The sequence below is a fragment of the Heliangelus exortis genome, chromosome 4 (assembly GCF_036169615.1).
Source record: "Heliangelus exortis chromosome 4, bHelExo1.hap1, whole genome shotgun sequence".
NCBI lineage: Eukaryota > Metazoa > Chordata > Aves > Apodiformes > Trochilidae > Heliangelus > Heliangelus exortis.
The window spans coordinates 10939899-10965372 of NC_092425.1; the positions used below are offsets into that span (position 1 = coordinate 10939899).

Consider the following 25474-nt stretch of genomic DNA (forward strand, 5'->3'; position numbering starts at 1 on the left):
GTTAAACAGAATAGTCTGACCTCTGTCCAGAAAGTGAACATATCTCTATTCTGGAATGTTTGTGACGTGTTGTAGGCTGTATAGAGAAGGGGCTATAGGACAGATTCAGTCAGAAAGAGTCTGAGTGTAGCCAGGTAGGAGCAGGATGGGAAAGCCTGCAGGGGTACCCTGTGCCTGTGAGCAGCAGAGGATCTCTGTTACCCACTGTAGCTGAGACTATCACTGAATGCTATGGAGCCTCTTGTTCACAGACACCAAGCATTTATTTGTCTTGGTGTGGAAATCCTAGATCTAAACGCTGAAAAAAAAAAGTCCATAAATTATTTAAAAACTGTTAATATTCTTATTAAAAGCATTTGGTATGCATTAAAGTGATTTCAGCTTGTAATTTTTGTTTCTGTATTCCTTGCTTCCAGTAAGCCATTTCTGGCCTGACTACCAAATACTGTTCTGGGTCTGGTTTGGGTTTTGTTGTTTGAATTTTATTTTTTTTTAACTGTTCCCTCCAACGCACCATAAACTCTCAAAGTCTTAAGCTTTTTTCAGAAAGTGCAGTTCCCCTTCCTTCTGCTGTGATGCAATCATGACCATGTGCTTCATTTTGGAGTTCTGCCTCCACCTCTTCTTCACTCCTCTACCTTCCAAAAAAAGAAAAGGAAATAATTAGAACAAGAGCTACATGTCTCAGAGCTTTTGCACGATGAAATCTCTCAGGAGAATCCACGTTTGGCATATATGGATCCCTGTTTTATTGAAAAACTCAGCTGAGAGTAATAGAATCATAGAATCATGGAATTGGCTGGGTTGGAAGGGACCTCAGAGATCATCAAGTCCAACCCTTGATCCACTACCACTGCAGTTCCCAGCCCATGGCACTAAGTGCCACATCCAGGCTCTTTTTAAATATCTCCAGGGATGGAGAATCCACCACTTCCCTGGGCAGCCCATTCCAATGTCTGATCACCCTCTCTGTAAAGAAATTCTTTCTTATGTCCAACCTAAACCTACCCCAGCACAACTTGAGACCGTGCCCTCTTGTCTTGCTGAGGGTTGCCTGGGAAAAGAGACCAACCCCCCCTGGCTCCAACCTCCTTTCAGGGAGTTGTAGAGAGTGATGAGGTCTCCCCTGAGCCTCCTCTTCTCCAGGCTGAACACCCCCAGCTCCCTCAGCCTCTCCTCATAGGATCTGTAATACATCATCCTGTTACATGTTCAGTTCTCAGCTGCTTCTTTCATGGAATGACCCTACATAGAGATGTCCCTCTGGGCTTATGTGTGAATCATCTGAAAGGTCTCTTAAGCCATTGCAGTTGTAATGTTCTATCTTTTTGCAAATATGCAAAATTAATGGGGACAGGTAAAACTTCTGAGAGTGTCACAGAGATTGCCTTCATGGATTTAAGAGTTCATTTAGTTGCAGTTTCAGTTCACTTCAAAAAGTCTTGGTAGTGTAAAATAAAGTTTATCACCGTTTTCCAACACAACTGCGTTTTGCTGTCTTGAACCCATCGTTGAATTCTTCTGATAGTGCTGGTCAAATCTGAATGTGATATCTGGGCAAGATAAATGTTATAATAGGGCTGCCAGAAGCTCAGGCAGCTGTGTTGGAGAACCATACTGTAATGTTCCAATGGGCATCCAAGTGTATGGAGTATGCAGCTGTATATATCCTGATACATGGGCTTTTATGCACAAGGAAATCAATCAGCTCCTAGCAGGGGATAGTTCTTGTGCTAGTATTAACAGAGATAGCATTAATGCAACATTAGTACAGTCAAGTGCTCTCAGTCATGGGTAATTGTGCATTTTATCTTTTGCCAATTCTGTGTTATTCATGGCTCTTAAAATGGCATGTGGTTCTGTTCAGATATTTTAAGGTCAGATTACTGACTGCACATTCATACATTCGTGTAATTCATTATTTACAAGAGCAGAGTATTTTATTTCTTGCTTCCTTCTATTCTTGCAGTAATATATATTCCCTACCTTGTAAATTTTTTTTTGAGCAGGCATGACCTCTAAGAGTGTATCCATGCAGTATTGTTGTTGTAGGTACTTAGCTTATACAAATTAAAACAGGACTGGCTTTATAAATACCCAGAAAATAATTGTTGTACGATGGTTTTTGCTTCCTTTGCAAATGCTATAAGCACTGAAGTGAGAGGGAAGGCTCTTTTCTATTACCTTGCTTTTGTGCCTTATACCCACACTGAGCAGAGGTAAATGGACATGAGGGATGTTCACAGCACCAGCCACTTCCACCTAACGTGGCTGATCTCTTTCCTGTCCTCCAGAGGATGCTTAAGAGCCATCAGTTATGTACTCTGTCCAGGACACCACCTTGTGCTCTAGCTCTGCCTTGCTGGGACATATATTTCAGGGGTTTTTTTTTTCTCTTTTGGCACTTTTCATGACTAGATTCTTTGACACAGTTTAGCAGTAGTGGTGCTATTTCCCACTTTAACTGCTTTTTCTCGTTTATTTTTACTTGAGATTGGCATCAGCTACAGCCAGATGGAGAGCTGCTCTCTGCTAGAAAGTTCATTTTTCCTTTTCCTCAGATTGTGTTTAGTTGCCTGTTCAGTCGTGCATCGGAGTATCTAAGTTTAGCTGGCACATCCAATGTGTGTAGTTCACTCTGATTAAAAAAAAAAAAAAAAAGTGCTTTTAACAGTTCCTTCTGTCAGCCTTATTACTAGGTGTGGGTGTCATCTTATGGTCTGTTATCAGTGCTGAAAAAAATAGGGGCCATACTGTGAATTTACTCCACATAAAAACTCACTAACAAGGTCTGCGTAATAACAGCTTTAGTAAAATGTAAGAAGAGGCTTAGGGGGGAGCAAAGGGATTCTTCTTGATCAAGTTCTTTCAATTTCTATGAAGGCCTCTGAAATTCTGCATTAGATTCTCCTGTTGGAAAGGAACAGGGGTAGCTACAGTTTTTGACCGTTTACAAAAAATACAAATGGGTTATATGCATATGCATTTTCTTGAAAAAAGGTGTATGCAGTTAGCCCCCATGTATGGGTAGTCCAGAGGAACCATCTCTCCTGTAGTAAGCAGCATGTCCTCCCTCTCACTCCCCCATCCTTTCTCTACTATTCCATCAAGGTCCTGTCATGGGCACATTACAGCCTGGCTAAGGACATTGGAGAGGACAGGGATATGAGTGTGTAGTTGTTCCCTGCAGTGCCAAAGTATGAGACATGAAATACAGAGGCCCCTCTGACACAGCTGTTGAATCAGTTGTTGTTTATTCCCTATTTCAGAACTCTGGAACAAGCCCACTAATAAGTAATATGAAATAGCAAGATGTTTTCTATAGAGAATTTATATTTCTGTAGAAACAGGGAAGCCTGGAAATTATTTTTCCAGTTTATTACCTCAAATCCCATTAAGTCTTGGCATGAACTGTTTGAGGGATTTCTGACATGACTTTGCTGGTAAAGTCCCCAGCAAGAGTTTTATGTCCTGGCAACTGAAACTTGGTATTGCTTTGACTCATTCAGGTTTTGCTGCTGGATCAGCAGGGATTTGCTTCTGAGGGGCACCTGAACCTCAGCATTGTGCAAACCTAACTGTGGCAGCAGTTCTGCTGCACAACCAAGGAGATGGTCTTGGACAAGCTTTTAGGGACAGATGCTGTGTAAAGCAAAGTAATGCAAATCACCCCAAACTTCATTACTGACAGTGTGGGGGAGAATCTGCTGGAGTTCCTACTGAATCATTCATTCCTCTTTAAAGGTTACAAACATCATGTGCTTTTGTCCAACAGACTGATTGGTTTTAAAACAGATTTGCATGGGAACTTTGATTGGAATCGCTGGCCTTTGTTTTAAAATGAGCACATAGCTTTCAAACAAGCTGATTTCGTGCAGTTTTACTGCAGAGCCTTTTGTCTTTTAGATAGATCTATTATGGGAGAGGGCACTGAGGAAAAAAGAACCAAGGTTTGGGAACAGGAAAACAAGTCATTGATACCTGTCTATACGTATGTAGACACATCCATAATGTTTATTTTTATCCGTTTTTCAGTACCAGGTCAAGAGGTATGTGAAGTGTTGTAGGCAGGAAAGGAAGTGTATTTACAGATGTTAGAGATACTTGTAACCTCTAAAATATCCCCGTGAATCTATAGTCTTTCTGCAGGGTTTTTGTCCCCCCATTCCTTTCCTGCTGAGTGTAGTGACATGATTTTTCCCTGGGTTTTAGGAAGCTGGTAGATCTAGGTTAGCAAGCAAGGAGGTTATTATTCTTATTAGTAAAACTTTGAAAGCAAAAAATGCCCTTTCTGTTTGTTACTAGGAGCATCAAAAATGTACATTGTACAATAGGTTTGCCCAGAGGCCCAACACTTACAAAGCAGATTCTTACTGCAGTTACGTGATGTAATTGTTAACATCTCCTAGGATGTTAATGGGCTTTTAGGGTGGTTTTTTTCTGCCTTCTTTTTGGTGAGATTCAATCTGGCCTGTATTGTGGAAGAATAGAAGACTAGAATTATGAGGCATTTTATGTCTGCTAGGTTGTCTGAGCTGAAAATGGATACACTTTTGATAAAGGCAGATCTTCAAAGCTGAATTAATTGGTTTGTGCAAGCAACGTTCAGTAATACCAGAAGGATTAGGTGTAGGGCTAAGGCAAATCTGGTTGTTTATTTAAAGAACTGGATACAAAGGTGGTATAAAAGGAGCTATTCCACAGGCCACAGATCTCCTTTCTTGTAACTCTCTTCAGCTTGCTCTTTTGAAAACTCCTGTCCTCTCCCAGTCCCAAGCATCTTGGCACAGAAGTTGGAGCAAAATGTTTGTCTTTCCTCTGTGCCCTGCAGTAGCTCAGAACAGGAGAGAGGTAAGGCTGGGCTAAGACAGGCATGAAAGATGCAGGCTTTCATCTCTGAACCAGGATGCTTGGGAACAAGGATCCCAGCCCCCTCTGTTTGCCTCCTAAGCCAAGGAGTGGTGGGTGACTGCCCAGGACAGAGAGAAGACAAAGCATGGTGTGCCTGGAAACACTGAATGACAGATGGGCTGAAGACTCCCTCTCAGTCAGGAATCTCTCCTTGCAGGAAAGTCCTCTAGTATTGCAGAGTCAGTTTCAGGATCCTGCTTTTCCAGAGGCTGACATATTTTACTACAAGGTTTCCTCTCATCATCTGAACTGCTGCCACTTCCTGTGCTGCCATTCAGATCTTTGCTGGCATAGGGAATTATTCAAAGCAGAAAGTTCAAAGTTATCTGTTATCCTCTTGAACAGAAGTTGGGAAATAAGCTGTTTCACTGACCTCAGCTTTCTTCTTCAGAGAAGCTTGTGCCACTGCAGAGGGGACTGTATAAATCCTGGGTGCAAATTAGGACTTAAGCAATGGGTTTAATAGCTGCAAAGTGCTATGTACAAGACTTTGCATGGAGCTAAATTTCATCTCCGTGCTGTGTTAGTAAATGACTATTTCTTAACCTTATTGTGAAATCTGAGTGTGGTATTCCTGGCTAATATCTTCTGGTTTGCCTTTGATGTATGTTTACAAGGTCCCACTGAAGAATACTATGAGTAACTCTTTATATAGGTCTCTCTTATCTTGAAAAATTGAATTCCTTGACTTTCAAGAACATTTTTCCAAGGGTAAAGAGCATACATTCCATAATGTTTGCACTAGTTGGTTCCAGATGCTCTAGTTTATGCCCCTTCTTTTCCAACAAATGTTTTCCCTTTATTCTCAGTAGTACAAAGAATGTTTCTTCCTTTTCATCCATTGTCTTTGGCTAAAAGGCAAAAAAAAAAAGGAAACTTATCATTAGCATATGGTGGAAAAAAACTTACTGCATGCATCCCTCAGGCACTGTTTATTAAAGAACACTCAGAAATGGCTCAAGTGTGGGTAAAGTAGTTGGTGTGTAACTCACTATTCCCTGAATATGTACTTTCCCCTTGCAGTACAAAAATCGAGGAGTATTTGCCTTGTTCAGAGGATGTAACCATGTGGAGTTCAAGAAAACAAGCATTGAAACAAAGGGACATGGTTGGCAGTGCCAAGTGCAGAGGCATTAAGTGTTACTTGTTAGCCAGTGCCAGGAAATACACAACCCACAGCAGAAATAAGGGCTGTTAAGAGCATACACCTCCCTAATGAAAGCTAATTACAAATTAGAGCTAATATGTAAGTCTTATATTGGGCATCCCAGTCAGAATAGTTTTAATCACTGAGCTCCAGGATATTTTGGACTGACTGAAATAAATTACAAGTTTTTCAGTAAAAACCATGTATTGAAATCCATTAATGTCTGATACGCAGCCAGTGAATGCTTGTAAAAATACTGCACCAGGAAAAACTGTGCTGTATCCAAGTCTTGGAAAGAACAGCATTACAGAGGCTTTTTTGTTTCAAAAGTCATTCATTCATTATGAATAGGCTTGGGGTCCAAGATCATAATTGCAGTCTTGTCTAAAGACCCCTGAGTGTCCTTTACAAACAACACATGCATTTGGATACTGTTTCTGTGTTCCAGGTGTAATTTGGACCAGCTGCTTTAGGGCTGACCTTTTACAGGCATCAGTTTGCTGTGTGACTCTCCTCAGAATGTATCAGAACAAACATGCTCAGTAATCAGGCATCTAAACTTCATAAACCTGTGTGAAAATTTGCCATTTTACAGCTCCTTTTCTCCTTAAACCACTGGGGAAAAGACTTACAGTTTCATGTAAATAATTTTTCCTGGAAAAAATGAGACCTCTTTCTGTGTGTGCATACTGCTTTGTAAGAATAATCTCAGGTCTTCCCAGAAGAATCCAGTCTCCAGGTGTTGGTCTTCCTTGGCCTACATTTTGCAATCATTCAAAACCAGTTGTTCACCTGTGTTTTCCTTCTAAGGGAATTTTTAAAGCCTGTGACTGAAAACTGTGTGTGAGTGAATAGGAAACTTCCCTGACTCGAAATGGCTCCATCCAAAGTGGCTACTGATGTGTTTTATCTCAACTTTCTGACTTCACTGAGGAGATTTATCTAATTGTACCAAAACCTTGTCATCTGTCCAGGTTCTTATCTTAGCCTCTGTCTGTGTGTTTCTGCAGTATCACCCCTTTCATTGCCTTGTCAGTTGAATAAAGATCCACATTTTTACATTTTTTTCAAAAAAGTCATGACTTACAAGAAAACATTTTACTTGTTCTGTCACTCAAGGGGCAAATTGTGAACACTTTGATTTGGGGTGGGCAAAGAGGTAATTATGTGGATGGAAGCTTAGATGGCATACATGCCAAAGAGTGAGAACAATCCCTTCTTGTACTTAGAATTGAGGATCTGTCACTGAGATGGTTCTTTGAAGTTGTAGCAGTGATAAGAACTCTTCAAAATAGAAATCCGTTGATCAAGGATGTAATAAATGCACATTTGGGCATTTAGGTCCTAACTGTTTAATCATCTAACCTGATTTCTTATGTGCTTTGTGTTCAATTTTAGGCACCAAAGGAAGAAACAAAGGGGAATTCACAAATCTTCAAGGTGTAGCTGCATCTACAAATGGAAAAATATTGATAGCAGACAGTAACAACCAGTGTGTGCAGGTATGAGGCTATGCCACTTACAGTATTTTTCTTTTTCTCCCTGCCTCCATACCTCTGCCTTCTCTGTAGTCCAGGAAAGACACATTTTGTACAATTGAAGTAGATACAGAAAACACAAAGGAAGCTTAACTTGTTTATCATCCATTATTGTTCTTGACCCACAGCTATCTTTTTCAGATCTGCACTATATCTAGTGTGCATATCAGCATTTATTTTCCTTTCTCATGATGTTTGGCAATGAATGCAGAAAACAAGCAGTGCGATAATCTGGAAAAATGCTTTTTTGTACAAATCATTTTACATTGTGAATTTATCACTCCATGTTTCCAAATATAAATCTAGGGCTGGGTCCCACAAAAGTTATTTCTTAAGCAAATATAAATGCAAAAGCAAACATTTAGATGTCATTTTCAAGTGGCTTTTAGTCTACTTAATTGACTTTTCTATCTGATGTCACGATTAAATCTCTTCTGTGGTAGCACCCCTGACACCCGTGATCTCTTGGCTTCTGTAACCTGTGTGAAAATAACGCTGTGTTTTTTATTTTGCTTGCCATGTATCTTTTTTACCATTAACAACTTGTCATCACTCTGAAGGCTGCCCACGTGGTAGCAATGAACAAGGCATCACTGTGGGGCTTGTTCTTCAGTATGTAAAAACCATCAAGCCACATGCAGCAAGAACTTGTTTCCAAGCCTTTTCAAAGAGACAGAGTCCAATACTCATCAGCACGCTCACTCTTTATAATTTGCAGCCACTTCAGAGGAACATCAGTGTCTAATTGCTGGCCTGGGGACTCAACAAGTCAACTGAATTTTGTGTTGTTAAAGCGTCTCTCAGGAAATGACCTACTACTTATGCCTGAGTCAAATAATCAAATCTTGAAATTATCTTTTAGCTTCTATTCCTGTACTTTCTACTGAATTATTGTTTGGCTGTGGCTGAATCACTCAGAACCTCAGTTTCCTCCTTTCTAATATGGGAATCATACCACTTCCAACTGAGAGGGACATGGTGAACCTTAATTTGCTAATATTTGTTAAGTACTTTGAGATCTCTGAAGAAACAGTGCAATCTAAGTGCAGAGAATGGCTTTATTTTTAAATTAGGGTCCAGGTTGAAGCCTCTTCTTAAATTAGGCATGTCACTTTCATATATAGACTGTGTGAAAGTGCTTCATGTTCCTTACTCTCTGCCTGACTACAGCGTTCGTTTGTGAATCGAAACTCCAAGAAATAGGTGGTGCTACTCTGGAGGTTTAATTTTATACTCTGGAGGTTTAATTTTAATATGCATGTTTTCTGTTACAGATATTTTCCAATGATGGTCAGTTCAAAAGCCGTTTTGGCATACGAGGAAGGTCTCCTGGCCAGCTGCAGCGGCCAACAGGAGTGGCTGTGCATCCCAGTGGTGACATCATTATTGCAGATTATGATAACAAATGGGTTAGCATATTCTCATCAGATGGGAAATTTAAGGTATGAGTTATCATGTGAACTCTCCTGAGCTTTCTCTGTCTTACAAAGGAATGCAAAGTAAGGGTTGTTTTTTGTTTTTTTTTTCAAGGAACTACACAGTTTACTTGAGACTTAGTCCAAATTCCATTGTTTTGTTGTGGAAACCCATGACACAGCCACGTTGTATAATTAATAGGAAAAGGTCACAGCTGTGATGCTAATGTTATACAAATAGAGATGATATGGTTTATTTCACAGTTCTGCATATTAGGTGCTTGGATACCATTCTGTAACTTATAGTTGAGGGTATCTGATGTAATCAAGTCGAGTTGGACGAGCTCAACAACCTTTGTATCATTAGTATTCTGATTAGACAGAAAGGTGTGTGCATATATGTACAGACAGACATAAAAAGTTCTGAGGAGGACAGAAAGCTCTTCAGTGACACACGGAGGAGAAAAATAAGGTAGCAGGCTGGTGATGACTTCCTCTATTTCTTCCATACATATCAGCATACTAAGTGTAGAATTCATACATGACCTGGTTGGTAATAAATGCAAGGAAGGACAACCCAGGATGTTGTTCCAGTGTTACAGTACAGACAAGAGTGGTGTAGGTGGGTGATGTGCACTGAATAACTTAGGTTTCAGAAATTAAAAATTCTGAGAAAAACACACCTCTGATTTTCATAGCAACTTTCATCCCTTTATAGGAGTAAAATAAGAAGACAGCTACTACACTGCACTGATGCTTGCCAGCCTGCAGCATTTATGTTGCTTGGGTTCAGGTGCAATTCCAGAGATAATTAAAGGTTGCCTCCATTTATTGCTGTTCTCTGAATGAATACAAGAGACTCAGGTGATGCATGTTATAAATAGCCACCTGTAGCAGAGGTTAGCAGCACACACTGCTCAGTGAAATAAAGGACCTGCAGGGAAATTTTGACCATAGTTACTTAGTTTTAGAGTTCTACATTGGACAAAAATTGCCTGTTTGGCTAATTTTCTGGTAGCCTAATGACCAAAAAAACTCAGGTCCTGAGCTGCTCTCATGTGTACCAAGAAATGGCCTTCTTTTCAGTAGCCTTTGCAAAGTGACAAATGCTATAGCAAACAGGCAGTTGTACTTCCATAGTCCCCAGTAACCCCCAGCTGAGAACCAGACATGTGCATGCTTTTAAAAGTTTACAGATTCTGCACAGACTTGCAGCTAAAATAAAACAAGACTGATATGCAATGCAAGTATTAAAAAAATACAGACTACTTGTATTTGCAGAGATTATGAGATTTTGTCAAGTCGTGTTGAAAATGTACAGCTACATGGGAAAGCCTTGGTTTTGGTCAAAGTCCTTGAATGAAACAAAGACACCAAAACAAAACCAAAGAAAGATGTAATTTAATTAAGAATCCAAATACTCTGAGTAAGATAAGTGTGTTTTAAATAATTATTAACATCCTTAATGTGAACTGGCTTGATCTGGACACAGAGCACGGAGGGGTCATTTTCCTTCCTTCTCAAGATCTGCTGTAAATCCAGCATTTTGGATGGTGCCAACTCTGGAGGGAAAAGCTATACGCTACCAGAAGGGAGACAGGTATTGAAAAAGATGAATTATTAATATAATTCTTCATATGTGCAGCCTAGCTTTGGTTTTAGTCAATGTTTTTGCTGGATTGCAAGAGCTATGTAAGGTTGGCAATGTTTGCATGGCTAATACAAGTTAATGTATTGGACTTTATAATTCTAGGGACTAGACTGATTAAAGGAGAGATGCAGCAATAATGATATAAAGTACTATTTTTAGATTGAGTGCAACAGGCTGTATTTATGAGAGAAATATACACAAATGTTTGTAGAAGCATTTGATCTTTGTCATATGGTTGAAACTCAGGACACGGATAGAACAGATCTATGCTGTGGGAAGCTGGGCATAGCCTTGTAATTTCTTGTGTGCTGGCAATGCTAATTCTTACCAGGGCTTTGTCAGATTAAGTTAGTCAGTGCTTGCTAAGATACACAGAGAGATAGGGAAAGGGATAATTGTGTTTCCCTTCAAATGACTGGGCTGTAAGTCATTGTGTATGATCTCTGGTGCAGGTGGTCTGTTTGTTGTTAACTCTGCATTGTCAGGGGGCTGTTCTGAACTTAATCTAACTCTTTTTGGGTTTTATCCCCTTATTTCTGTGCGTATTTACACTTATTCCCCCTCAGGGTCATTTTAATAATCATGTGAGCCAGAAGGCAAATTTTCCCTGGAGCCAGGCCCAGGCATCTCTCAGATCACAGCACTGGGCTGACTCACCCCAGCAACCTCCACTGCCAGGCAGAAAATTGTCACCTTCCTGTTGCTGAGGGCAACAGCCACACAGCTCCGTTTTCTCAAGGCCGTAAAACTTGCATAATGCAGAGATGGACAATCCCTAATCAAAGGTTACACCAGAGCACCAGTCTCCTAAAATAAACAGCTGTATTATCCTGTGAATGTTAAAGCCTTGGATAAGGTCTGAGGAGTTGGGGCTTCTGTTTCTGGCTATGCTGTGGGTCTCACAGGTGACCCCGTTATCTTCCATTTCATTTCCCGGTGCTTTATTTTCCTCACCTGTAAAAGGCAGATAACAGTGCTGCTTTCCTTTCCAAATTACTCTGAAGTTGTTTAAGAAGTTGCTGTTCTAGGAGACCTGTTCCTTGGCTAAGGAGAGAACAGATGGTGAAGCAGCAGGGGTGATGCTCCAGCCCAGTGAAGGAACCAGGGACCAGAGTCAAGGGAATGATTCTTGGTCCTCAGAGGAGAGAATTACTTTCTAGTTTTGAAGGGCTGCATCTAAGATAGCTTGTTATCAGCTAAGCTGCAAGTCAAGTATAGATGAGTGAGAAAAGGTGAAAGGAAACATGTTATCTGTCAGACTTTTTTTTTTTTTTTTTTCTCACTAGAAGAATTAAAAAGGGATCTGCTTGAAGCCGGATGCAGATTCAGATAGGAGTAGTTCTGTGGCGTGTGCTTAAGTAGTCACTGTTGAAGTAAGACAGTCACATGAATGATAAATCCATTTATTGTGTGACATTGCAATGTTTGATAAAGCTCTATCTCTGTATTAGGGAAGTTCTCAAACAGGAAAAGATGGTTTGTTGAAAGCCTGTAAATTCATTCCTGACAATCATCCTGTCCTTTCAGAGAGCAGCAAGACTGATGGAGTTAAAGCCCTAACACACTTACTTCTACACTGGAAAAATCTTTATAAATTTTCATATAGGCTAGCTGATTTTTTTTACCTCTAATAATATCCCACAGTAGAATATTTTCCACCTGGGCAAGTTGACTTTATAAGCACATATTTGAAAACCAGTCTAAATTCATAAAAGCCTGAAAAATAGGGTACATAATGTCCTTGACTGAATTAAATTAAACATGTTATTTGTATTAAGGGTTCAGATGATTCATTATAGTTTATTAATGCCTAATGGCAGAAAAGTTTCAAAATGCTTGGATTCATATACTTAACAGGAATGACTGGGTTTCATGATGTTCTGTTCTAAATAATCAAACCTATAATTCTAAGAAACCTTCTGAAAGAAAAATATACAGAGCATATGTTCAGCCAGACCCAGTAATGTGTCATCAGCATATTTTGATCTAAACTGGAAACAGAGCTTTTCAATAAAAAGCACTGCAGACTCTAGCTGGATGTAGTTTATTGCTGCCTGCAAATTATATTTTAAATCCTGGCGCAAGAATAGTGATTATTATTCATCTTCTTAACACTGTGTGCCCATTAATGTAGTATGTAATTTATTAATGATTTTTAAAAATATGTATTTACGTGGGCAGGAAGACACTTTACTCATGAGTCTGAGTAATTTTTCCATAGGAAACCTGAGAAGATGGTAAGGAGGTGGTGCAATGCACAATCAGACAAACACATGGGCATCCCAGAGGAAAGAAGGGAATATGATTTAATCACCCCAAAGGAAAAAAATCAACTGATTTGCATTTGGTTTATGTTTTTGCTGGTTTGTTATTATGCAAGCCTGAATACATTTTGTATACACCTTTCCCCTGGTGAACACAAAGTAATTTTTAAAAGTTTTCCCTGGGGATATTTTAGCATGATTTAATTAGGTGGGTTTTGCCTAAATATTTAGCAATTTATAGCAGCAGATGCACCTGAAGGTAGAGCAGACATTGTCATTGCATGTTGGGTAACATTAGTCCTGAAACTGCAAGGTTCACTTGCTAATGTTTTATTTCTTTGAGAATGAAAGAGGTTGTGTAGCAATGCTGGTGACTTTGTACCAGCCTCAGAAAGCCTGAATGGCTTTATTTTTTTATTTTTTATCTGCAACCCCACCGATTGGAATCAAGGGTGGAATAGGAGCATGGGACTTACTGAGGGCTATTTGGCTCCTTCAGTACTGCATGATAGGTTGCTTTGGAACTATGGAAAAATTGAGATAAATTGAGTTAGGTAGTGGATCTTTTCCATGCCCTATATCCTGAGCCACCTTGATAGTCACAGACTGACAGAGCTGCAGCTGTTTCTCACCACTTACAGGATGGAGGAGAAAAGGGCAGAGAAGTCAGAAGCATTGCTTCTTCTGGGTGATGATCAGTCCTACCCTGCAAAAACAGTGAGGTGCAAAATGGTCTTGTTTCATAAAGAAGACAAATATCCTATTTTCTATTAATTTACATTTCAATAGAAGCAGGAAATGAGGTCTTCCACCAGAGATATGGAAACAGAAAGGAAGCTGCTGCATTTCAACAACAAAACCCCCAAACAATTCAGTGATATTTATATAATTTTTTTTTAACTGAAAGGCCAAAGCTCAACTGATTTTATGTAGATTAAATCAGTTTCTAGAATCTCTTCCTGGAAAAACAGCAGAATGATGTGAAATAGGTTGTGAGGTGACCCTAGAATGTTATTTGATGTATTTTGACATCTCTTTAGCCTTCCCAAATAATACACTGTGTGTGAGATCCACCTCATCTCCACTGAAGGTTTTTCCATCACTACAATATGGAATATTGTATACAATTCCTCTCCTGTTGTTGATTATGCTGGCAGATGTTTTTAGTAGTCGTGAGACCTATTTTAAATGATGGCAATAATTTTATTTCCCTGAGACAGAAGCAAGCTTTGATTTGCTTAGTGTTTCAAAGTTCACTTTATTTGCTGTTGGGCAGCCCTGTCCTACCTCCCTCACAGCTTTCAGCTGACACTTCATGTGTCTAAGTAGCAAGTGAAGCAATCTCACCTGGATCTGGTGGAAGATAACAAGATTTTAGCTCTGCTTGGAGTCTTTACAGGAGCACTGAGTAGCTGCATGGGGTCTCATTCACCCAAGTAACACAGCAGCTTACATCCCACCCAGATCTGATGCTCCAAGAGTGAGCTCTGCTTGCTTTGGTGGAGCAGTCAGTGGTACAAGAATGTTTCTTCATCCCAGGTGGTTGTTGGACTCAGGAATAGTATCCAATAGGAGTCAAAAGTCCTGTATACCTATCTCTGTCCTGCTTGTACACTGGTGCTGGCTATACAGCCATTTCTGACAGATGCTGTGGTCTATCAAGACACACAAATCTGAGGATTATGCTTCTCATGAGTTGTATATTGGGACTTAGTTGCTGAAGTGGCAGATTTTCTACTCTAGAAGGGACATGCAGAGAGCAGCCTTTAAGTTCATCTGAAGAAAAATGATGAGGTACACAATAAGAGCTGATAAAACCAATCACCTTCTTCTGGGAAACTTGATAACAAAAATGTCTCTCCATCTCATTACGTGTTGTAATAAATAAAATAATAACATAACTCAAACTGTACTAACTTATTTCTATCATGGCAACCTATATTCCTGTTTTGTGTTTTCGCTTTTAGGCCAAAATTGGATCTGGAAAGCTCATGGGCCCCAAAGGTGTTTCTGTGGATCGCAATGGACACATCATTGTAGTGGACAATAAAGCATGCTGTGTCTTCATCTTCCAGCCAAATGGGAAAATTGTCACCAGGTTTGGTAGCCGAGGAAATGGGGACAAGCAGTTTGCAGGTACACTTGATGGTAATATGTAAATCCCCTTTTCTTGCCTCTTCTGCTCACATTTGCATGATGTTTGAGCATGTTGAAGACGCTTTATCCCATTCATTTTCCTGCGGGGGAAAAGTTCTGCTAAACATAACAGCTCCTGTTCACCATTTGTTTAATTGGTCAGGAAGACTGCAACATCTGTTCTGCAAATGTAGCTGTGACAAGATGGCTTTATCTACCTCCCTGCCCAGAAGCATATCAGATCAGTGGCACAAGGAAGACTGATCTTAACTAGCATTTTATAAATGCTTTGTAATGCCCACACTCAGCTCTTTGTGATCACCTCAAACACCATTCTTTCTGTTTCCAGATCAGATAGACATTAACCAATGCCCTAAGTGATGTCTTTCACTTAGAAGATGAGTGCAATAGGATAGTGCTAAGGTTGAAATGACACAGTTATGCATCAGGAAAATGCCAGTTTGGGGAAATTACAAATTACATTTAACTGACTGCTTGAGCATGCAGTTAAGTTTGTTTAAAAAAAACTCAATATATTTTGTGTGAATAGCTGTTCTCTCAGAATTTGAAAGATGCCAAATTCCATATGCAGGTCATTTTACAGGTGATGAGTCACTTTAAATAAGTGGCTATAGATTGGTCTGATGTTCTGATTGGGTCACAGTATGAGAGAAATAGCATCAATGGTATAACTTCTATCTTACTTGAGATCTCATGCAATGTCTGTGGCACAAATACAAAATTTGTGAGATCTTTGGCTCAAACACAGAGCCAGAATTTTCAGATTATGTCCAATTTCTGTTGTTGTAAAATTAGTAAGAAAGCCTCCTGAAAATAAGTGTGCAAATACCCTCTAACGGTGCCTTTGAGAAATGTATTCCCTGATAATAATTTGAGAAATGTTATTGATGGCAGGTTACACAAAGCAGGATTGTCACTACTTGAATGTTTTCAGTGTAAAGTTTCCACCCTTTTTACACTTTACACTGAGATACTGTGAAAATGGAAACAGTTCTGATCTGTTTATTAACTCAAAATGGCACCAAGTATTTTGATTCAGGTACTTGCTTGTTTTCAAGCTAACATCTTTTTTTCAAGTTTGTGCACATAGTTCAATACACAAAGCAAAAAAAAGCACTTTTCTCCATGGCAGTGTTCTTCCATGTAACATTTGAATTTATACTAAAACTTGTTTGCACAAAACAAGCGAGCACACACTTCTTTGTAAGAAGTGAGCTTGTAAGGTGAGCACACAAAGCACAGAAGGTTTCAATTAAATCTTTCCATGAACATTTTTGAGAAGTATTTTCAGTGTATATACAACTGTGTGCCTAAGCACCACATGCTTTGTCTTGTTAGTAAGTACATAAATATCTACATAGCCAGCTTACTGATAACACTAGCTAACAAGTGGCTAAAAAAAAAATTTTATGTGCTTACAAGAAGACATGCTGAGCTTTTGAAAACATGAAATGAAATCACTCTTAATTTGAAATTTATATTCCCAAGTTGATTATTACTGTTCATAAGCCAAATACAATATTCTGGCAGAGTAATTTTAAATTTCTTTTTAATTTAAGCAAACTTTTTGATTTAATGGTATTATTATTAACTTTTTTCCTTCCTCTGCATTGCAGGTCCCCATTTTGCAGCTGTAAACAGCAACAATGAAATTATCATTACAGATTTTCATAACCATTCTGTCAAGGTACTGTCAATTAATCGCAGCTTGGAAAGCCTTTTATTTTATCATGGAACTTTCTTGAGAAAAATAAAGTATTATTAAAAGCAAAGAGGTCACCCTCTGTATGTGTGAGGTTTGATGTAGGGGCTGCACAGAGATCTTTGCATGTACTGCATAGCTTAATGGAGATTTAATCTCTTGCCTTTGATGCCATGATAATGTTCTTCAATTCAGTTGCTTAAATATAAGTTTTACCTGAGATAAATAATATCAGCTGTGTACTTTTTACTAGCTCTCTGCCAAACCAGTTACTTACCTTATGTTCTTTCCTATTTTAACTAAATCTGGGTAATTTCTTTTTAATTTCTCAGTAAAAGCTTCCCACAGTTCTAGTTAAATTAAATTAAAACAAGGCAAAGATACCTGGCAATCTTAAGTTCCATACCTGTGAACTTTAACATTACTTATTTAAGATTTACAACCCTGTACTCTTAACAACTCTGTAACACAGACCATGGGGCCTGGGGCAGAATTGGCCATGAGTCCTTCCACCCCTGGGAAGCCCTGACTCAGGGCCTCTCTTGAGCAGTCATGGTAAGATAGGGTGTTATGTTATGTTTGTTTGTCCCAAAACAAGGATACACAGGAAATGTGTATGAAGTGGCCATTTCAGAAGTCACTCACCTCTGCCTGCTTGTTTTCAGACCATGGCATTCCCTTTCAGTCACTTCCCGTGCTCATTTTCCTTCCCTCAACACACACAGCAGGAGCAGCAGGACATGGGCAGCAGAACACTGCTCTGCCTGGGTTCTCAGGACATCTGAGACCTGGGATTTCACCTAATGGCTGCCAGCTCTGATGGAACAGAAAGATGAGCCTTGAGTCCAGTTCTTCTCTGTTCATAACTGGTGAATTCACACTCACCATTCACACTCACCTGGAATAGGAAATCACTGAGCATAGTCACCCTTAAGTCCTGAGCAGGGCTGAATGATGGCTCATCTAGCTTTTGACCTTGCTCTTGTATCCCTGTGGAATTAGAGAGGAAGGAGGAACTTGTGGTTTGGATTACAACAAAAAAACCAAGGCTTCTGCAGGAGCCCTGCTGCACACTGCTTAGGTGACTCCATAGATTACCCCTCCACCAGCAGGGATTGCTGTGGTAACAAGAATGCCCAGAGAGAGTAAGCACAAGGGCAAGCTGAAATGAAGAAAAAAGCAAGCAAAGAGGTGTAAGATGTAAGAGATGTAAGAAGTGTGGCATCTTAGCAAATTTATAATTACTGTGGTCCTCCTGGGAACACAGCGTTCCCCTCTGTCTCTGGTGTGACTCAAAGGGATAAAAATGTTACTTGTTATAATTTGATTCCAACAGGAAAAGATTCTTACTTCTGTAGTCTTCCCTAAAACAGTACAGATAATTGTAGACACTCTGTAGAGTAATTTATTATCTGGGTGGTGCTGTGATCTTTTGTTAGATGGTGGGCAAAGGAGGAGAGAGTACGTTTCTTTGTAAATAATTCATAAAACTATAAAGAAATAATTTTCACTCCTGTCGGTCCCAAACCCTTTTCCTGCCACAAGTGGTTTAAATTAAACATCCTCACTCACTAACATTATCCTCCCTCCCCCATTAACCTTCAAGTGCTTCCCTTCTTCCAGGCATCTTACATCTTTTATGGAAAATCCAACTCAATGTAGGCTTCTCTCTTGTTTCGTCACACACACCATCCCTATTTTAACTCCAGAGAAAGTGATACATCTTTGCCTGTTCTTTATAAGTTGACTTTTACTTTTTTCTTTCTTTCTTTAACCATCTGGGGCACCAGCCTGGTAGTTCATTAATTTCATCCTGCAAATGCTTCTTCTCTGTTCACTGCAGGTGTTCAAGAACAGGATGGTTTCCTCACATCTTCCACCATCCTAGCACTTCAGTGTGCACTTGTCAGGTCTCTGCATTTCCTTGTGCAGCCCACAGCCAGTCTCTAACTCTGTGGGACCTTGTGGCACATCTGGGCCTGGGTCCAAGATAGACCAAAGTAGAAAGAGATGGCTGTGGTACGATGGAAATGACACATCCTGTATCTCACTTGGTCCCATGGGTGTATCCAGGTCACTGACAGAATAGTCATTGATCAGTTCCATCTTTCTGCTATCTAAGCCTGACCATCACAGTGAATTCAGATGCTGAACTGTCTATATGGAGAGCAGCATGTCACGATTCTCAAAGTGTGCTAGATTATGAAAGACAGAGAAGAGTTGTGTTTCTGTAGGACTGACTCCCAGTGCTGTATCTGCACTCAGCTTGTCCTAATTCCAGATGCATGAGCTGCAGAGGGGTTCCTGTGTCTGAGCTGAATCACATCTCAAGTGAGAAAGGAAATACTCTATGATGTAATGAAACTGGAGGGACAGATGACACCTTTTCTCCCATTTTCTACCTGTGTGTGTGTAGGGGTGTGTGTGTTCCTGGGAACTCTTCAATTCCCATTTTTTTTAACAGGTGAACTGGTAGATGTCTAATATTTGATACAATAACATATTCAGGCTTTTGTTTTAACCCATACAGGTATTTAACCAGGAGGGAGAATTCTTACTGAAGTTTGGATCAAATGGAGAAGGAAATGGACAATTTAATGCACCAACTGGAGTAGCTGTAGATTCTAATGGAAACATTATCGTAGCAGATTGGGGAAACAGCCGAATACAGGTAGAGATTTCTGTATTTCAAAGGTGCTTGGTTAGGAAAATGAATCACTTGATAACTCTGGCCAGTGAAGTCTTCAGACTTCCCAAGAAACAGGATAGCATCATTAGAAGTTACGTGGTTTCTAACTCAGCCTTTCATATGCCTCATTGCTGCTCTGTCCATTTTACAAGTGGTGGTAAACTTTCCACATGATGGAATTTCCAGTGTGACTGCTAGAAACTCTGATGGTTACTGTGACCAAGGCTCTTGTCTCTAAGTAGTTTCCCAAAAGCTATTTGATGACTTAGGAGACTTACAAGCATTCCTGAGATGACAATAATTTATAATCACCATAACAGGAGACTGGAGACATGGTAGAAAATACGAAAAAGCCAATGATCTGTGCAGACCTTGAGGCAAATGGAGCAGATTTTTATCATCTTTTTTAAGTGTTGAGAAAATATTCTGCTTTTATGTTATGAGAGATACACTCTTTAAAGTGCTAATCACAAAGTCATCTTATTTGCCAAAGAATATCTAATAAATACCTAATTGTGTTTTCACTAAATATAAAAATGGGGGAGCTGCTTATGAGTTATTCTCAGGAATACTGTCAACAGTGAAAACAAATTCCTGATTTTCTCTGTGTGGGAACCTAAGAGTCATGCTAAGCACAACAGCAGTATTTGTTGGGAAAACAAAGTGTTGGTTCAGTTCCTGACTGGGTTTGATTTATTGTAGTTGGCTATTTTTAGAAGGAGCAGCTGAAGTGCTCTTATTATTATTTCATTGCATGTTTAATTCTTGCCAAAGATCCTGGCAGCTTTAATTAGTTCTTTTTAATTAGAAAATATGTTTTCATATGAGCTTGTGTGTTATGAGAATAACAGATCAGGTTCTGCCCTCGTTTATACTAATGGATGTCAAGCTTTTCAGAAATGAGAAGCATAATGATATAATTGAGAGCAGACTGATGTCTACTATTTTTCATTTTAATTCATAACATTTATTCTGTGCTTTCTCACCCTCAAAGGTTTTTGATGGAAGTGGATCCTTTCTGTCCTACATTAACACCTCTGCTGACCCACTTTATGGTCCCCAAGGTCTGGCCCTTACTTCAGATGGCCATGTTGTAGTTGCAGACTCTGGAAATCACTGCTTCAAGGTCTATCGATACCTACAGTAGCAATGAGCTCTGTGGCTGGATAATCATGCACCCTTCAGAAAAGACTGGTCCTACAGACCCAGTGCAGGATATCTCCTACTTTGAATTCATTTTTAATAATGAAGGAGTCTCTTCCGGACTTCTCCTGTTAATTTCCAAACTTACCTTGTTTACATAAAACTTGCACCTCCTATGTTTCTCACTGAACTTTTTGTTGTAAGGGTTAATACTCAAAATCCTCTTTAACTGAATTCATAAAGACAATGCAATATTGAATGCAAACTGCAACTTATGGAACTGGAATTCACTGATTAGGCAAAAATGAGAAAAATCTGGAAAAAGTCCCCAAAGCTTTTTGAAGACTGCAAAGGGTAGCTCCTTCTCAGAGCTTCCCAATTTGTATGCATTATTTAACCCAGAGGTGATCCCAGGAATCTTCTAGATCTCATTATCATGGTAGGTATTACACTTAAACCATTCTTCAGTCTTACTATCTATAACGAGTAGGTCCTTTTAGTATAAGGTTAAGTCTCACAAAATCCACCTAGCTCTGTCAGACCTAACACAGCTCAATGTTTCACACTCTGAGAATCAATGCAAATTCCCTACTCATGTGGGATTAATGAAGGATTGTTTCATGTGCTTGTTTTTCACTCTTCCTCTTGCTCAATGTGCTGGAAGGAGTTTGCAGAGACCTGACATTCTGGAGCTCTGGAAAAACTTAATTGTGGTGATACGTTTTGATTAGTGAGAGCTGGATTTCTGCATCATGACAGACCTTCTGACACCAAATTAGTTCATTAGGATCAGGGTTATTACAATGTTAACTCAATTAACCTCATGTGTGCCACTCTTCTGTATGTGTTCATTGCCATGCTTCCTTAAGGCAACTCATTGTATTGACTGATAAAACAAAATGCAGCATCACACAGGACAGAAAGCCAGAGAGGTACCCCTAAAGGAGGACCTACGTTACACAGGCAAAGGAACTGTGGTGAACAGAGGGTGTGTAGGAAAGCCAAGGGTTACCAAAGCTCTTTGACATGAGAAAAAACACAGTACAAGTAAGAATGAATTTGAACCAATTCCTGAAGTCCTTCATCAAAGGGAATTCTGTTAGAGGACAAAATAAGGACTGTGAGATTTATTCTGATGTGTTTGTATGTATGTATGTATGTATGACTGACACAAAAGTTTTAAAAAAAGTAAATGTAGGTTATTTCAGCAACCTGGAACCTGGTTGTATGCCATTTTACAGTGGCAGCACTTGGAAAAATGTCCCTGCTTCTTCCTTCTGGATCTCTCTACTGTGTTCTGTGTTGAAGTATTAATTTAATTGGAAATGCTTACAATCATATGACTTGGTCCTCTTTTTTTAATGTGTTTTGGGGGGGGTTGTTTGTGTTTTTGTTGTTGTTTGTTTTGCTTTTTTTTTTTTTTTTCTTTTTTAAGTTGGAACTTGTCCTTTTTAAAGTAGCATTGGCTTTATTGTTAATGTCTAAATCCAGTGGTCAAAGAATACATTGCTACTGTAGCTTAACAGAGGTAGAGTTCTGCTCACTCTTACACCTCGTTGGAGGAGCTGGTGAGCTTGCTGCCAATGCCTACAATAGTCTGGGAAGTACTGTCTTTCTTTTCTCATTTTTAGGGCCTTGAAACAAAAGGACACTGGGTCAGGAATAAGGGAGTGTTTTAAGAATGTTTGAAAACCTGAAAGAAATCTTTGTTAAATTTCTTGTTATGAGTATTTGTCTTATTTTTAAAAGGTTAAGGTGGTTGTTCATACCAATTTGAGAAAAACTAATGGTTTTTTTGTAAAGGTGCATTTGACTCGTAAAAATGCAGCCCCTAAAATTCTTAAATATGGAGGTTGACTTTTTTAAATTACTGTTAAAGATGTTCCCTCTTCTTCCTCTTTTCAATTTTTTTTTGCACATAGAGCAAATTTTCAAATTCGTATGCAAAGAAGTTTCCTTATTTCATTGGAATAAGTATTTTGCATTTATGTCTTAAGGTTTGGAGTATATAATGCAGCTAAGAAACTGGTGGCAACGTTTTTGAGATTATAAAGAACAAGTCTGTTATTACCAAGATAGCAAAATACCCTCTTCTTGAATTGAGTTTGTCCTAAAATTCTGAAGATGGTATCTCAGTCATTACACAATAAACTGTCCTATCAAAATTTAACAGAGCTGTAGATCAAATTTTCTGATAATCAAGTAATTTTCTTCTAAGTGTCCTTATAAACAACCTTCTGGCAAACAATTTTTGACATTGGGATATCCTTGAGTGGCTAATTTATCAATGAAGAAAAGTACATTGCATTTTAACTGTATTTATTAACAAAGAAAAGAGTTTGTACCCGTTCTTAGAGATAAAAGCTCAAAAAGAAAATGAGAAATGTGCTGTTGCTGTCAGTTACAGATACTGTAAATCAAATCTAGTTCGAAAATTGGATTTTCATAATAATATTTTACTAAGTTTGCATGGTTTCCACTCAGGAAACATTGCCAAATTCTCTATTGCCAGGACCTTTGAGAACAGTAGAAATCAGACCCTGACCTACGTATCAAAATATATACTTAAGATGGTACTAGTCCCCATGTACACTGTTCTTCAAAAGATTTTCAATCCTTTTGACTCTGTATTGTTTCCCAGGATTTTATATAACCCTTGTCAACCCAATGCATCCTGATGAAAAATGGAATTCTGCACATAAAGCCCTTGCAACCAAGCTAGCAGCTATTAGGGGTGATGTGGATTTTTTCTTGGAATTGAATGGTCTTTTGGATATTCAGACATTTTTGAGGTTTCAGACATTATCACCAGAGCTGCACTTCCTGCACCTGAAAAATGTCTGTAAATTTGAGTTCCTTCAAATCGTAGATGCTGCCAGGTAGAATTTCAAATTCAGTGGCATAAGGCATTCCCTACCAGGGTCTGACCTTATCTGTGTGGCACTAGAAAACTGGGAAACACATTGCTTTTATGGTGTGCTTCTGAAGCCAACTTAGCTAAAATGCTTTGCTTGCAAACCTTACAATCAGCAACCAAAGCAGAAATTCTGTTCTATAAAGATGGCAGATTATTTTCTCCTCTAATGAAGTGAAAGTCAAAATTGCACTGCTCACTTTGCTGAGTTCTAAGCATTAATTAGAGACATTCTGTTGCCAGATTTCAGGTATAACCAAATGTTCCCTTGACTTCCCTGGGATGCTAACTGATTAGCAGCACAGCATGAATTGTAAAAGTATGTGCTTAATTTAACTCATCTTCAACTCAAAAGTAATCACAAAAGGTTATCAGATCTTGTGTAATTTGGAGCATTTTAGGACAAACTAGCCAAATGTATTTTCATTGTTTTGTGAATAAAATAAAAGAATCTGTTCAGATAAATCCAATATAATTAGTAGGAGATTTTTACACGGGCTAAACCAGCAGCAGTGTAGCTGGAAAATAAAAGGAAAATGGTTTAGGCAAGTATTTGCCTATTGTAGATGGAGAGTTATTTATCAATAAATGCTCTTTTGTGCTGTAAAAGCTAGAGGGCTTTTGATTTTATGTCAATATTTTTTATAACTAAGGATCTAGTGTTGCCATAATGAGAACTACAAGTGCCCAAAATGTTGTGTTTGCTATAAAGAAATGACTTCTGGTTGTGGATAACAGCCAGTTATAAAATCATGATGTACATTGAGAACCTTCTTCAAGCATTGTAAGCAGTGATTGTTTTGGCCTGTTTGTAGAGAGCGTGTGAAAGGTATTTGTACTATGGAGTAGGAAGATTTCTAACAGGTTGTGTTATTTCTGATGAATGTACAGCACTCCAGTTGATGTTTGTGAGCAGCACAGCCTTAACCCTGACACTTTTGCTTTGGCTTTATGACAAGGGAATGTTCCCTCAGCTGCATAGTGTATGGCAGTAACCCCTGTTAGAAATCTCTACCAGTTGATACGCTGCAGCTTTCCAGTTCTAGGAGTGAGTCTGTCTTTTTATTCTTGATTTTTAAAAAAGGTTTTGTACATTCCATCTCTGTAAGTCGATCTCATATGTTTTGTGTACATGTAAGCCTTGCACACTCTTGACACTCATAATGAAATACTCCTCTCACTTTTTTTGTTGTTGTTGTTGTTGGTTTTGTTTTCTTTTTTTTCCATCCCCGTGAGGCTAAATACAAACTTTGTCTCCTTAAGGTCAAGGATGAAAGATGCTCATCAAAGTGTTTGTGTGTGTGTGTGTGTGTAGTTTTAGCTTCCTGTGTGCCACAGTATTCTTGATGCTTTAGCCGACAATTAAGAAAAAAATTACTCTGTCTTGGAAATGTAGGAAAACCAGAGTCAAATGTGTACCTTTACCACGCACAAAAATTTCAAATAATAAAAATAAAGCTTGTCTCCTCTGTTATTTTCATGGTTAAGGATTTCTTTTTTGTATGTCTCATACTCACTGTCCCTAAAAATAGCCTTGTAGTGCAGGAAGCTGTGTAATTTTTTCCAAAAGGAAACCCTGACACCACAGGTCACAAGCCAAGACCATTGATTATTTCAAGCTTTTATGGAGATACAGAGGAAAGAGGGAGTTGGGAAGAAGGTAGGAAACTGGACCTTTCTTGTCTTCTCACTTACTTCTTCTGTTCAGTCATCAGAATTAACATTTTAATTGTTAACATTAAGATTAGAAGAACTAAGTTTTTCCTTTTGTATCCTGGAAGTACATAGTACCTTTCAGCTGTGCTGTGCTACAGCCTTTCCAGGGTCTGCTGCAGAAAAAATTCTTGTGGAAGAACAGAAAATTTGCCTTAAAATTGCAGAAAAAATTCTTGTGGAAGAACAGAAAATTTGCCTTAGGAGTTCAATCTGACTCCTTTACTCTA

The 25474-nt window shown here is 38.9% G+C and overlaps 1 protein-coding gene across 23 annotated transcripts in view; it reads left to right on the forward strand.

Annotated features, from left to right (window-relative positions):
- TRIM2 (tripartite motif containing 2) overlaps positions 1-25005 on the forward strand; it is a 110873-nt gene extending 85868 nt beyond the window's left edge. For 14 of the 23 annotated variants that reach the window (XM_071742975.1, XM_071742970.1, XM_071742971.1 and 11 more), the window contains 6 exons: positions 7457-7560; positions 8871-9038; positions 14894-15074; positions 16700-16770; positions 19316-19456; positions 20469-25005. In XM_071742975.1, coding sequence (XP_071599076.1) covers positions 7457-7560; positions 8871-9038; positions 14894-15074; positions 16700-16770; positions 19316-19456; positions 20469-20621 — 818 coding nt within the window. In that variant the 3' untranslated portion in view covers positions 20622-25005. The remainder of the gene's footprint in view (positions 1-7456; positions 7561-8870; positions 9039-14893; positions 15075-16699; positions 16771-19315; positions 19457-20468) is intronic. The other 9 variants (XM_071742981.1, XM_071742979.1, XM_071742978.1 and 6 more) reach the window with 1 other exon arrangement.
- The last annotated feature ends 469 nt before the right edge of the window (positions 25006-25474 follow it).